Genomic DNA, 15,911 nt, shown 5'->3' with positions numbered 1-15,911 from the left:
ATAAAGGTAACATGTGCCTTCTACAGAAACAACCTAATCACAGCTCTTGGAATTTTTCAGTCTTTTCACGTCATGTATCCGATTACATCTATGTCATAACGATGAGTGGTGCAAGTTCCGACGATATGTTAAGTATCCCAATTAGGATACTTCAGCACGGTCAAATATCAAAATAATTAAGAGGCCTTATTTCCTTATCGTTACTGAACGGGGGTTCATGACCATGTAAGCCAAATAGGTCATTTGTTATATACCTACCAAGACGTCATTAAGACACTGACTGTATTGTAAAGTTGGTAATATTCATATGATTTAATATCTCTATATTAACGGTCAATACATACAGCGCAAAAGCAAATACCCACTGAACAAATCTGCCTAGAATGTTAATGTTGGTATACTAGTATACATGGACTCCAAATCATATGCAGAGTTTAATACCTGTGAACTAGTCAAAACCGGGACAACCATGAGATATTATCCCCGCCAAATTAAATAACCTTACAGTATTACATTCATATGATTTGAATAAGAAATACACGAAATTAATTCGGTTCGACGCGTAATTTAACTTTTTTACTTTCTGATGCCTGGCATCTGCGTTATTGCTGTGTCTGTATTGCTGGTGTCTTCTTGTCATGACCTAGAGTTAATAATCCAAATAATCCAATAATGATAATGATTCTGACGTAGTATTCTTCCTCTTGTAATTTAAATACATAACATCAATACATGCAAACTTATTTGTAAAGAAAAACGCCAAAATACACATGTATTTAACATTAACATTTTAATAACATTTTTTCAAAAGAAAATACTGCAATTTTGATTCAATAACAAAATAATTGTGTCAATGATTTTAAACGGTTTCAAAAGGTCATGCTCACACATGCACTCAAATTAAAGACAATATAATAACAAATTGCATGCATACTTTTACCATATACGCGTGGGAATCGGTCAGAAGAAAATAATCAATGTGATCTAAAAAAAATGTTAAATTGAAAAAGCATGCCTCTACCTCATGTCTTCTACGAACGTGTAATCAACACATTTGCATTCACATATGGAAGTACATTAAAAGGTAAATTCCCTTTGAAAGTTTTGTGTTACCTGTGCACCTTTTTCAAAGTATTCATCAATTCAAAATTTCATTTAATCTGTTTAATTATCTTATTTCCCCCTTCCCAACGCTTCATCCGTGAATTCGAATTTGTCGCCAGAATTCGCTATTTAACCATCATTAGAATTATTAGTGGATTATTACACACAAATTATGACTTGAGTACATGGAATAGTCCTTTCATCAGAAGGGGCGAAATGATGCGCCTTGTACGTAGTGACAGGGCGATAAAAGCTTGAATTTGAAGTTATTTTTAATCTAGTTTTAGAGTGGTACAATTTTGCAAGAAAGGAAAAAAAATATCATATATAAGAAATACTTTCAGCAATTTTCTTAGTAATGACAAAGAAGGCAAATACACATAAAGTCTGAGACATTCAATTATAACGTACTTAATACGATCAAAAGAGAATCTTCTGAAAAAAAAACTTATTTCATTGGATGAAACTAGCACCATTAATTTAATTGATATAACGATCGGTTTTGGTATAATGCAAAATGAAAATGACTCAAAATGCCCGAACAGTTCTTGCTGTCAGAACGAATGAAAAAGTAATGGAGGAAATAAAGAAACATTTTGACGATTTGTTATCGAGATTCTAAAAATGAAACATTTGGTAAACAAAATCTATGGCAAAAACATAAAATGCTTTGAACATTTCTAAGGTTACTATCACAGAGGAACATCGTAGTTTTGCCAAAAACGTAAATGATATAAAGCACCATTTCGGGTTTCGAATGCAAATATAGAAAATAAATGCACATTGATTTGGACTGTACATATTACTCACGACTTTTTTAAATCATTTCTCTTAACACATTGGTCAAAAGAGTGCGACATATATGTGACACTACTATTTGGACATAAGGAATCAAATGCTAATGTGATGTACTGTGACAGATACACACGCTTCCATCTATCTTATTTTTATCACACTAAGCAAGAATGAAGTATACCGATTTCCCATAAGGAACATTCATGAGCGTGCTAATGAAAGCCTGTGCTAATACCCGCCATAGACCATTGGTATACTACGTATGGAATAATATTACAATTGTTACAAATGTACACCGTTGTGATGGTGTAGGCATTGATCGTGATAAACATAAAAATAATTTCATTTAAAGACACATCAATCCACATGAAGAAATATACATCTCCAATACATTTGCTACGAATATTTTACTCGCACATCTAACATAACTAACATGAACAAGCACTGTAGATATCAAGATTCATATATGGTTTCAAATGCGAAGATCCAAGGACATATGATATATGTATATAGGTTATCAACAACCACCAGCAGTAGAATTATGACGGTTTTACATGCAGTTTCATACATATTTATAAACAATCACTTTTAAATCATCAAATGTATAATTCATAGCATCCAACCATCTTTAGAATTTACATGTGGAGTAAAACACGATGATCAGTTTTTGTCTGTAGGAACACAATGCGGCACGACTATAACTTCTTTGATTAAAATGATAACAGGTTTAAGCAGACGGTTTCCTTCCGAAACTAACGTTATAAACATCGCTCCATGTCAATGTTCATTTGGAGACAGCTGCGAGTGGTCAAAGAGAATTTTTCGAAACTCTAGCATAGGAACTAGTCCCGAGGAAAACACCAATCATATTGCAATTTTATAGGGATCTGAGTGAAGTCAGTCTCTCATTACCTTTAAGTGGGTAAGACAACGTGGTAATCATTTCTTCTTCTGAATGGCGCTTAAAAGTTTGCTACGTTTGAACATGTACACATTATAACTACAGTGTGGAGCATGGATCTACTGAAAGTTCTTTGGACTCATGACCTTGTAAATCATGAACAAGTCATTCGCTCACTTCCTCATATTTGGAGACTGAACAGTCTTTCCAAAATAATGCCCTTATATTTACACTATTGAACACATAATATAATATTGAACATTGAGTGTTCATTGATTCCCTTTGTTTCAAACTTCATCAATCACATGGAATCCTTGTGATTCCCAAACTGGTTCACAGTTGGAACTCCGTGAAGTATCAAGGTCATTTGGCTCCCCCGCTTCATTAACTAATGTATCCACTCCATCAGCTTTGTCGATCTGTTGTTCATTCAAGTCGTCTTCCTCCATTATTGACTCATATTGTACAGTAGCTTCCTCCTCTGCGTCGATCGACGACTCGTGAATGGTGTTTTCATTCACCGATAATTCTGGCAAGGATTTACCACCTACAGACTCTTGACTCACACTTTCAAATTCCATTTCCACTAAACTCTCGTCGGCAGTATCAATGTCTTCCGAGTCATCATCCTGTGATAATGGGGCATCACTTACATCGCTAAAATCATTTGTAGAATTCTTTTGAGTAAATTCCGTTTTTTCCTGGTAAATATTTTCATTGCTTTCAGGTATAATCCGGTAGTTTATTTCCTGATCAGCTTCGTCAATACCACTTGAACTGTCTTTGTTACTGCCTGCAGAGGTCACCATAGTACTTATATCCATTTCCTCACCAGTTGTTTCTGCCAGATTTTTAACATTTTCATCCAGTTTTTCGGACTTTACGACAAAGTCCTCATACTGTTCTCCACTATCCCCACAGTTGTAATCTCCAGTTTCTGTCTTCACTTCATACTCGTTTTCCAAAGTAATACCGAGATTACTTGCAACAGCAGAAAACCGATCGTCTGAAAGGTTATCAAAGTCAACAACAGATATATTAGCGTCAAGCAAGAGTTTTTCATAGTCTGATGCCTGTAGTGACAATATGTCAACAAGCTTTATCGTCGGATCAAGACGTACGAGTGTGACAGAGTCTAATTGCAGGGTGTCGTCAATTAAACAGCTACTACCAGATTCTCTTGATACTTCAAGGGGTTTATCAGGATGAGCATACGCTACGTGAGTTTTCACCTTCCCTTGTGTATATTGTGAGAAGTCACAATAAGGGCAGCTAAAAGGTCTTGTGGCAAGATGTTTTTCCATATGTGAATTAAAGTCCTTGTCTCCAGATGCAAGGTATGAACAATACCCGCACTTTAAACGAGACTCCAGTTGCGTTCCGGCTGTCAACCATTTGAAGCCTCCGTGGACAGCCAGATGTTGACGGTAGTGGTACAGGCTCTGACTGGAGTAGCTGCATAGGTGACAAGAATACTGGATAATCCCCGTCTCCTCCTTAATGCTACCTGTAAAACAAGCAAAAAGATTTTAAAAAGTATACAGAATTATCGTCGTCGCCAAAATAGTGTCGCCTTTTTTGTGTCTTAGTGACAAATGTCATTTTCTTTCAGGTTTTGATTTAAATATTTCATATATATTACAGTCAAAACATTAATGTTTTCTCAACTTTACAACTTTTCTCAAGATTTTGTACAAAGGATCCACAAGTGAAAAGCACCTTTCAATACAAATTTTGAATTCTGATAAGGCAGAGCCAATAATGAATCAAACTGTGTCTTACTTCTGTTTCGTACTTTTAGGGCTCGGTAGTTATATTAAGGGCCTAAATCTTAAAACTTACGACTAAGGAAAATACAAATTGATCGCAAAAACTGCCAAAATCCAGATTGAGAAGTGCACTACTCCTACAATTCTTAAATAAATTTTCGAAATTATTTCATATGAAAATGTAGTATATGTTTATATTAAAAACCCTACCTATATTCGAATAAATATTACATTAATGGCAGAAATAAAGACATCTATGTAAGCCAACAACTAAGTAAACTGTTTTTTTAACATTTTGAAATTATCAGTATATGTGAACTATTAAGCGCCAGTTTGAAATACAAGATGACAAGACAGTCATGTGCAATCCTGTCAACCGCTGATGAAAGAAAAATAAAAACGCTGAATAAAATTGATATTATTGTTTTTTTCTACACGAATGAAACTCAAAGACGTGTCAGTGAAAAAAGGACGGTGTCATTAGTGACAACATACACAACTGATAAAAAACTGCTTTCGTGTAACCAGGTTGAAACGGCTAGAGTGGCACGGAATTACTCGATTTGAAATGATGTACCGATACCGGATGTTGAAACACAAAGGATAAAGGCGCAAAACCACTTTTTTGGAATGCACACAATATTCAGTCGTGCCGGATACCATACTTTTTTTCGAAAGACCGTATAAAATGTTGTTTCATACAGATTTTCCTAAAACAATCGGAAATACGTTAGTATCGACTGACCAATTAATGTGTATTTACTGTACATGCTGAATATTTCGTCGTCGAACCTCTTTTCCGACCTACGCAACCAATCCTACGTTCAACCATTTCCAATCCAAAGTTACATAATCTGGATTGTATAAACCATCAACGTTTTTTTTTAAGATAAAGTTACAGCCTGAATAACCTAAGAAAAAACCTACCACATACCTGTAGTGCTTTCTGCATATGACTCGTCCTCAATATCGCCGTCACTCGAATTATCAATCTTCATACGTTTTTCTGGTGGTTCTGACGAATCTGCTGAAGTCACTGTGGATGCGACTATCGCATTACTGGACTCTCCGTTGTTTTGTCTCTCGTCAATCACGTACACAGGTTTGCCTGGATGATGTTTTCTGATGTGTGTCGTCACTCTACTCCTGTAATAACATACATAAGTAGGAGCAATTACCCATGTCTGATACAACAGTTAGTATATGTAATCTTCTCAGTGAAAGTAATCATCAGCGGAATTGAAACTACTGATGACATAGACAGTATTAGTGAAATTGTATACCCCTCATGGACTTAAATAAGTTCACTTGTTCAAAACGTTTAAGCTATAAAACCTCTGAATATACATATGAATACTGTTTTCTCTAACCTTTATCGCAATTACATCACATCTAATATGGAAATGTATATTGTCTTCAATGATAATTTACCTTGGATAGCCATGGGTGGAGCAGTAAGGGCATCTATAGATAGATTCCATGTGATGATATACATGTGAAATCATCGTATTCTGCATGAAAGTATTGTAAGGACAAAGCAGACAAGAGAATCCGGGCTTCCCAGCTTTGGTGTTGAAGAAAGGTTTGTACATCTTGCTCGGTATGTAATCCTGTGTAAGGTCATTTCTCATGTTCGCTAAAGTTGGGAAATTCTTTTTTATTACTGACGTCGGGCTTGGCTTTATAGGTGATAAACTTTCTTTTGCCAATCTGGCCGCATGAGACTTTTGGTACGAGAGTTTTACAGGTGAATTTGAATCCAGTAACATCTCAATCTCCTGTTCCTGGGCAGCATTTCTCTTAAATAAAATCTTCATTGGTTTTCCGATATGCTGTTTCTCAATATGACGCCTAACTCCGTCGTTTTTCTTAGTTTGGTATCCACAGTAGCCACATTTGTAGGGCTTGTACTCAAAATGACAGTACAGATGTTGTCGAACAGACGACCGCTTGCCTATATAGTCACATTTAGCACATGTGTATCTTTCTGATGGTCTCTTCTCTTCATCTGGTATGCCTTTCTTCGTTCTTAAGTAAAACTTCAATGGCATGTCTGGATGGCTATCCCATGTATGTTGCTGTATTTTCGATACAAATAAGGTTCTGAAGATGGTGCAGTGTTTGCAAACCATGAGCATTCCTGTATGCTCTGATTCCATATGACTTTGAAATATTCTTGCATTGGAAGCTTTCAAATTACAAACTGAACAAAACACCACTTGAGACTTTTCGCCACTCTGTCTAGGAAGCTCTTCATTCTCTTTAGACTCTTTAGAAACAGTAGGAGCAATGCTGGCAACACTAGTCGTGTTATTACTACCTTCATCAAGCATTGAAATACTCTCCTCTGGCTTTTTGACAAAGCCTCCCACTTTGATTGGAATATGGTACTTTCGGATCTTGGCTGTGTTTGGGCAAATTGTAATTTGAACATTTTTATTAAGATGTTTTTCAGTAAGGTGAAATTCAACTGCTTTTCTGTCAGTATTTTTCAATTTACATCCAGAACATCCATAAAGAGTTTTCGTACAAGTTCCCTTTTTCAGGTGTCTATACGCATTAGAAACAGAATTACTTTTGTTTCCACATTCCAGACATTTCCAGAAGTATCTAATTTCCACGCGTGCCTTCATATTCGAAGAATTTTCAGAATTTTCATCCTCTTCAGAAACATTCTCTTCTCCATCAACAGAAGGGCTGGGTGTTTTTACCAGTTGTGTTGCCTGTGCAGCGAAAGTTTTCCGGTTATATTTCAGGTCATTTGAAATCGGCGAGTACCATTGGGAGGGATCTAGTCTTTTAACAATGACTAGCTTCCCACCATGTCTTCTACGCATATGTCTTTTCGTGTTGCATTCGTTGTTTGAACGATAATCGCAATAAGAACAACCAAATGGGCGAGCATTACTGTGTTTCTTAACATGCCGCATTAGAGCACGCTTAATTGGATTACTGAATCCACATTCCTTGCACATGTAACGGTTTCCTATTCGCTTTATCAAAATCGACAGGTTGGTGCTACTTGATGTTGGTAACGTCAGCTGTGAATACCGACTTTGGTCGGTAGATGTTGGACTGATTGGGCGTGGAGCAGCTTGCTGGTTATCTGTGCCTTCTGATTTTACACTATCCTCACATGCACTTTCAACACTTTCTTTAGAGTCCTGTTTCTTAAATGTAGGAATAGTATACTTCCTCATTTTGGCTTCCCTTTTCAAAGTAACAATCCTTGAAGATCCACAACCTGGATGTTTTGTTTCAATGTGAATCTTTACATTGCCTGGCTCCAGATCTTTAAATTTACATGTGGAGCAACCTAACATCGGTTGAGAACATGTCTTTGAAAAATGTTTTTGTATAGACCATATGCTTTTGAATTTTGTATCGCAGACAAGACATTTAAAGACGTGTCTATACTCGGGAGTACTGGTAGCGTCCGTTTCCGCTTCTCTCTCAGCTGATGGTTGACTTTCTTGACTTTCAGGTGTTACAGAAGACTGTTTTGGCTGAGGCAGCAACTTTGGTACTTTCGGTACTGACTGGCTCCCTGAACTTTTATCCGGTTTGAGGGTTAAGTTATTATCAAAATCCTCAGGAGGGTCTTCCGCGGTTGGCTGACCTTGTTTCCCAGGATGATGCGTTCGGATATGTTTTAAACAATCGTGCCTCCAGTGTGAGCGGTAAGGACAAAAAGGACATCCAAACCTTCGGAACCCTGAATGAATTGTTAAGTGATTAAACACCGTAGCCCGTGATGTACTAGTATAACTACATATTTTGCACTTATAAATATCCCCCATTCTCTGTATGTTTGGATTGTCTTCTACTGGTGGTTTGTACACGGGTGACTTCTGCAATGGTTTATTAATATTACCAGTCTTTGGTTTGCTTGTTGTTGACTTTTTGGCTGTCGAAGCTGATTTCTTTCTTACAATATCATATGATGGCGATGTTTTGATAGTTAAAGGAGGTACCTTTGCCTTAAATGGTGAACGGAACTGGTTTTCAGAGGACTGCAAGTCATCTCCACTATCGACGTCTTTTCCGTCAGTTTGGGAGTTCACACTATCGCTATCTTGCATTTTTATGAAGTACTCTTCCTCCTTAATGCTGTGAATTGCCTTGTTAATTTTACTTTCTAGATCCGTAACATCCATCTGCACATGTTGTATAGGTTTCCTATGAATCTTTTGTATGTGCACAACCATCGATGGGGATTCCAGGGTACCATGACTACAGTATGCGCATTTGTAAAACGAAACATCCATGTGTTGAAGTATATGCTTGTGCAGGACATATCGACCAGAAAATGTGTCTTGACAAAGTTTACAAGTGAATTCAGAATTGGACTCCTCTTGAATGAAGCACGGTCTCAACTTCAAATGAAGTAGATCACCCCCAAGGAAATATAATGGTGTTTTCGCTACAGGTCTCTGCACATCATCTTGAATAAGGCTGCCATCCTCTGCTAATATAGGCTTTTTGTCCTCCATTTGAAGACTAGATGTGTGTCCATTATCTGTGTCTGGTGATGGTGAGCTTGAATATGCTTCATGAAAATATGATGTGGTGGTTTTCTTGCCAATAGCAACCTTCAGCAATTCTCTTTGGTCCCTGGGTGGCGACTTTCGGAATGCCTCATATGTGGGACACAAATTAGGATGGGTCCTCAAGTGTTTAAGTAATTCTATTCTCCTTGTAGTATTAAAAGAGCACTCTGTACATTCTACTGGCGATCTGAAGACGTTTCCACTTGGAACAACAAAAGTTTTTAGGGTTCCCTGGCTAGAATGTTGAGAGTTCTTGTGACGAAGTAACTCGGCAGAATCACCACAACTGTATGAACAAATATCACAATGATGGGAATAAATGGACATGTCAGAAACGTCGATATCTTCAGGATCGTCTATTTCGTCCGGAGAGTCTGGCCATTCCTTTCCATGTGGTGGAAAGTATTCGCCTACAGCGGATATGACGTCTAATCTACGTTTCACGCGGATAATTTTGCCGGGATGCTTATCTTCACAATGCCTGCTTACAAAAGCTTTGTATGACGATGAATATGCACAATAATGGCATTTGAATACCATGACCTCTAAATCCTCATCAAGTACGTGCGATGACATATGCGCTTTAAGTGCAGGTAGACGTGAACAATATTTCCCACAAAGCTTACAGCAAAATCTCTTTCTCGAACCGGGATTTACTGAAGCCAAGTCTTCCTCATTAACTGGGTCACTATATGTATTTCTAGCAGCTGGTGATTTCTTTGTTGGCGGTTTCGGCACGGAATTTGAAGTAGATTGTAAATGATATGATGGCCCCTCACTGATTGCTCCTGATATCACATTGTCTTCATCGTCATTGTGTCCAAGCTCGTGTTGTCTGAATACTTCTTGATCCCGAGTTCCAAATAAACATTTATCGCAGAAGAAAGCTGAGACTGACACTTTCAAAACTTTAGTAATGAAGTTAACTCCCTTGGATATCTCACAGTTGTGTGATTTGTTCATGTGTGTACTCAGAAATTCTGTGACATTTGTTTTGAAACAGCATAAGGTGCAGAAGTAAACCTTCACCTTATGCTGTCCCTCGTGTAAGTTCATGTGACATGAGAGCTTGCTAAGTTTGTCCATGGCAGCAGGACAGCAGGGACAAGAGAAACGCCGTTTACGTTCATCTTTGCCCCTTTTATGTAGATACAAATGCTTTCGTAATAGTCCTCTTCCAGACGCGAGATAGGAGCACTCCGAACAACGAATTATCTCAGCACTTAATGATTTCAACTTTGATTTGTTCAGTGCCATTACTTTCACAGCATCCCGCATGTCACCTTCAGCAGCAATTTTCGTGAGAGAACCTTTGGCTTTGGACAATTCCGTCTGTTGAGCAATGTGATCGGGTTGTTCATCATCTGCCTCTGTTTCATCACACGAGTTATTTTGTTCTGGAGAATCAACATATGCATCTTCATCATCATTTGCAGTGTCCATGTACACAGATGGCCATGGTTGAACCTCTGCTGGTTTATCCGGAATCCCTGGAACAGGCACTGCAAATTCGTTATTGTCTCTCTCTTGACAAACAAGTTGACTTGCAACAGTAATTTGTCGAGGTTTCCCTGGGTGTGCTTCAATGATATGTGCAATTATAGTCTTCCTGTTACTGTCTTTTGCTGTACAATGAGGACAAGTGACGAATTTCAGTATGTTTGCTTGTATGTGAGCGATGAGGTCTTCAGCAGAAGGAAACAGCATTTTACATGATCGGCATTTATACTGCTTTGTATTTGGGTGAAACTTTTTCCAGTGATCCCGAAACAAATCCACTACATTGGTCCCATACAGGCAAGCTGGATAACTGCAAGTGTACAGAATAAATGAAGATGCTTTGGAGTGAGTAAGCATATGCCGCAAATGACAATCTTCCGTTAGACTTCGATGTCCGCAATGTGCACATTTATATTCTTCAGCATCAGAGTGCCAACACATTAAATGTTCCCTGTATTCACCAGATGTAATACAAGCAAAGCGGCAATTACTAAAGCCACATACATAGAAACTTCCATTACAAGAAAATTTCGGCGCACCTCCTTGGGCTTTTTCCTTGATAACGTCTTCAGCCACAGTAGTTTCTTTACTCACTTTTGATGACAATGTAACGTCTTCAGCACTTTGTTCTTCTGTTGGTCTACCCGATCTTGGCGTAACCGATGGTGGTTTTCTGCGATTTTCATTCGAATTTTCATGAGAAATATCTTCACTTCTCTGGTTAGAAGCTAGGTCGTCTTTTTTGTTAGCACCGCTATTATATGTTTCATTAATAACAGTATTCATAGATCCTTGTATTTTTTCAAAAATGTTTCCAGAGTCTTTCTTTTTCGAGGTCGGCGGTGAATTTCCCTCTTCTATGACTTCCTCTGATGAAACAGATGGTTCTGAGTCCTTCTCTAGACCATCGTCTGATTGTGTTTTCAATGAATCGCTAAGACTGTATGTTGATGCTATTTTTATTTGCATACCACTGTCTTCCTCATTAGTAGTAGTGTTTTCATGCGTAACAGTCTCTTTTGTATGCCCGTCTGTGCTATTTGTTATTTGTTGACCCTCACCAGAGTCTTCCTCATCAGAAACGACTTCAATCACATTTACTTTTTCCTTCTCACTATCATCACTGGCAGCCAATCCCTTTAGGATTTGAAGGACCAGTGCACACTTTCCGAAATCATCAACAGTGTTGTCAGAGGAACATTCTTTACAGATTGGCTGCAGAGTGTGAAAATGTTTCCAGATATGTCGACTAAAACCATCTTCTTTTTCCACACTGATTTTACAAAAGTTGCACACAAAAGATGATCCAATCTTGCGAAAAGAAATCCGACAGCTTGTTTGTGAACTCCCTTGCGTCAAGTCAATTACAGTATTACCTATTTTTTCATCAATATTCGTCTGTTGTTTAGGGGTTTCGCTATGTGATCCGTTGGCTTTTCCCGAATCATTGTACTGGATGGATATACATTGGTTCGTCGAAGAAGAATTCAATGTGGAGGAGTGCAACTGGGGGGAAACTGTTCCAGAAACGATGGGTTGTTGTGGAGAAGGCAAAATCCGTTTTGGTTGCACTGTTGTCTGTGCTTGAATTAGATTGGAGTGGAGATTTTGATTTTCAATCACAATACTTTGAGGACGAACCACCTGAGAGGTTGATGCACTTTTTGCAGGTGGCATTACCAAAAACTGTTTTGTGGTAGCTACCGGGCGAACCACGTTAGTGTTGTTCATGACAATCATTTGCTGTTGGGGTCTACTGAAGGATGGGTCGTAGGTACCTAATATAGAAACCATTCCGGACGGTTTCGTTGGTTGGACAACGGGAGCAGGAGGCTTCGTACTCACAGTCACTGGGACAAGGATGAATGAAGAAACATTAATGCCTCCTGCAGAACTTGTAGTAGATGATATTGGTAGGGAAGAATTGGTGGTACATGTCTTGGACGTCTTTGGACCACATGGAAGTGTAACTACTTTAGAAGCAGAAACCATTTCGGAATTTATTTTCTCTGTTAATGGCTTGGTGGGCATTGCCTTAGAACCACATGGAATTTTAACTACTTTAACAGCAGGCACCTTCTCTGAAACAATTTTCTCTGTCTTCTGTAATGGTTCCAGTACGAGGGGGTCTCGCTTTAAAGAGCTGGTTTTCATGAAGTCTTTTTTCTGGATTATGGATGGTCGATCAATTTTCTTTGGAACAGCAGTATTGTGAATATGTACTGGATGGCTGTGTGTTTGATCTTTTGCTGAAGTGGACACAGACATGTTCCAGATCTTCTTGTCCAACATTCTACCAAGAAATGAGAACTTAGATTCTTTGTGCAGCATTGCAATTATATGACTAATCTTTTTGGATCCTCTTAACCCACATTTTACATCTTCATCACAATGTTTGGTGCTAACATGATTTTCAATTGAAGCTTTACTCTCAAATGTTGCAACACATTTTAAACAGATATAAGGCTGAGCAAGTAAATGGAATGCTACATGTTCCTCAAAGTTCCGTACACTCTTTGTTGTATAAAGACATGCTTCACATCCATAGCGGTCTGCCTTGTATTTGAAATTAATTTCTCCTTTCACCACTTTACGTTTGTTGCATATGACCGTGTGAGAATTAAACATAGATTCCTGGTCGGTTGTAAAGGAGCAGTTGGCACATCGCATCATTCCCATCTTTGACCACATATCATTCGCATCTGCTGTAGGCAATCTTACAGTATCTTTTACCACACTTTCAGCTTTGCCGCTTGTCGATTTTTCCAAATTATCAACGTTATTTGTTGGTATTTTTGAGTCAACATCTTTATCGATATTTCCACCAGAAACTACAATATCATCCTTTTCCTTTGCTATTGTTTCTACTATGCCAATTGTTTCTTTTTTATTTTCCTGTTCTTTTCCTTTTTCCAAACTAGAGACATTTTGAACTGAAGCGGTTTGAGTAGTGCTTGTTTCCTTTGCCTTGTCCAATCCATTTTGCACTGGAAGATTCACAGTTTTGATTATTGTACCTTCTGGATCTGCTAACTGTTCAGATGTTTCTGGATTGCTAGAACTTGACATCTGCTTCTCCAATTCACGCAAGCTATTTTCAATTCTATCGAAATAATCCAAGCCAATGTCTTTACTAGCTACTTCAAGGATTGGTTCAGATTTTGATGTCCGACTTTCCCCCATCCCAGGAACATTTTCATCTGTATCCATTTTTTCCATCAATGCTCTGCCTTCAGTATTATCATTATTTGTATTGCCACTTTCAGCTGACTGTTTTTCATCTTCATCTTGCCTACCTTCCTCCTCTGCCTTCTCTGCATTGCCATCATCACCTGCCAACAGATGTTCTTCTTCAAGGTCAATGATAAGGTCAGATTCTCCTTCATCAGCCTCTGATATGCTTCTAGGTTCAGATATCATTATGCTTTCATTTGGTTTAGTTATAACAGAAACATCTGGATTTCCTATCTGACTGATTTCCTGCTGTGTTGCTGCAGGAACCAATGGAACCTCAAACACCCCAATTTCTGTTTGCTGTGAAGAGGAGTCATTGCCTCCTACAGTACTTTTCAAAGCTCCATCTGTTACAACTGGTGCAGGTGATCCATCAATTTCGTCCTGCTTTAAATCCACATTTGTAACTTGACTCGCAGACTGACTAGCTATCGCAGGAAAGCCAGATGTATCCATTTCACAACCTCTGCAAATAAAACAAAATTTACTTGATGTGATTTTTTGTTCAAAAATAGACACTGTAATCAGCTTCATTCTAAAATCTTAAGAAATCTCTTACAAAAAATCCAAAATGTTTATATTTGTTGTAATCCTGTTTTAGTAATCCCTTGTATATTTATTAATGACTGGAATAATTCCATCGTCTGTATTGTGCTTTTTGACATATTGTTTACACATTTTCAACACAATATTTCAGAAGAATTACCATGCTTACAAGCTCATGCAAAAGGCACTTGGCCAGGGTTTCACATGTTTAATGAACACTTTAGTCAATCTTTCTCCTGTCTCAGTGTTTCCAAGAAAACTATTTTCAAATGTGATGGTACTCTTTTACACAGCATGATTGACAAGAATACTAATGGTAAAATCAAGATGAAATGCAATCATTCAACTGGTTTGTGTTCAGGTTGGTTCAGGTCTTTTTAGAGTGTTAATGATATAGGGTCATTTCCTAATGTTTGAAAAATTGTGAAAATTATGTGAAAATAGTGGAAAACAGACAAAATCATCATTTAAATTAAAACCAATAAAACAAGAAAAAACAAGATTTTTTTTTTAGATATACCATCAACAAAACAAAGACCAGGTGTACTAGAAGGGAATGCAAATATTTACGTTGCATCAATGATAACTCCATGTAAATCAAGGTTCCTTCACATGATGTCTCATTTTCAAAATGTGAACAAAGTTATTTAAAAAAAGTCCCATATAAGCTTACGTTTCATTGTCCCGACTTTCATTAAAAAAAATATCTAAGCTGAGGGTGCCAAATATTGATTGCTTTTTCTTTGTCCTTTGAAAGTAGGATCTTTTACCTTTTTTTCTCTTATTTCATTGTCTTTCTCTTTATAGAAATAAACAAGATTATCTGTTAAACTGACAAAGCAAACATGGTTGCTGGTCTGTCATTTTTTCTTCTTCTGGTCAGCTCCAAAATAAAAAAGCAAACTTAGGGAATAGCAACCTACATGTGAAATTTGAAAAAGGTCCACCCAATACTTCAAGAAATTGCTATAACATACTTTCATCATCAAAGTCCAACACAGGCATCGGTCAGCTATTTTGTGGGGTTTTTCTCAGTCCCAAAATCAAAAGGACACTTTTGAAACCAAGAAGAACCTTCACATGAAATTTGAGAAAGGTCCAATTTTGCACCTTCTCCAGATAATGATGACAAGTCAGATTCCAAGATGGCCATCTGTAACCCATTGTTTCCATGATCAGACCAAAAAGGCAAACCTAGGGATCAAGGAGAATCTATATCTGAAAGTTGAGAAAGATCCATCAAGCACTTCTAAAAAAAATAGCGATGTTAAGTACTGTTCACAGTTTGCAAAACAACCTATAACCTTACAGTTTATATGAATCTTGTTGGCTTAGATGGAAGTATTAGGGGAGTCTTACTGTGAGAGGAAACTGGAGTAATGGGGGAAAATGCACATCGCCATTTAGATGACCAAAAAAATTTCCATAATCTGATCAGGGAAATGAACCCTGATCCCCTTGACGAAAGACAAATGTATTACCACTGTATCACCTAACCACCAACCTTACTAC

General features: G+C 37.7%; 1 protein-coding gene across 1 annotated transcript; it reads right to left on the bottom strand.

Annotated features, from left to right (window-relative positions):
* Positions 1 to 823: 823 nt before the first annotated feature.
* LOC132559097 (uncharacterized) lies at positions 824 to 14,309 on the bottom strand. Its single transcript, XM_060223709.1, has 3 exons — positions 6,001 to 14,309; positions 5,504 to 5,715; positions 824 to 4,307 (listed from the first exon to the last, which is right to left on the bottom strand). The coding sequence occupies exons 1-3, from the start codon at positions 14,307 to 14,309 to the stop codon at positions 3,088 to 3,090; spliced, it is 9,741 nt and encodes a 3,246-aa protein (XP_060079692.1). The 3' UTR covers positions 824 to 3,087.
* Between the last annotated feature and the right edge of the window lie 1,602 nt (positions 14,310 to 15,911).

This window comes from Ylistrum balloti, unplaced genomic scaffold (genome assembly GCF_031769215.1).
Source record: "Ylistrum balloti isolate Yb309-2 unplaced genomic scaffold, AGI_CSIRO_Ybal_v1 Utg370856, whole genome shotgun sequence".
NCBI lineage: Eukaryota > Metazoa > Mollusca > Bivalvia > Pectinida > Pectinidae > Ylistrum > Ylistrum balloti.
The sequence above is the reverse complement of the archived record's forward strand: the minus strand, read 5'-3'. Positions and strand labels throughout refer to the sequence as shown.

Excerpts from the sequence above, each read along its gene's own strand:
- LOC132559097 (XM_060223709.1), bottom strand. The coding sequence starts at position 14,309 with ATGGATACATCTGGCTTTCCTGCGATAGCTAGTCAGTCTGCGAGTCAA. Across the intron at positions 5,716-6,000 it reads TCCACCCATGGCTATCCAAG|GAGTAGAGTGACGACACACA; the intron begins GTAAATTATCAT and ends ATGTTATTACAG. Across the intron at positions 4,308-5,503 it reads ATATGCAGAAAGCACTACAG|GTAGCATTAAGGAGGAGACG; the intron begins GTATGTGGTAGG and ends CTTGTTTTACAG.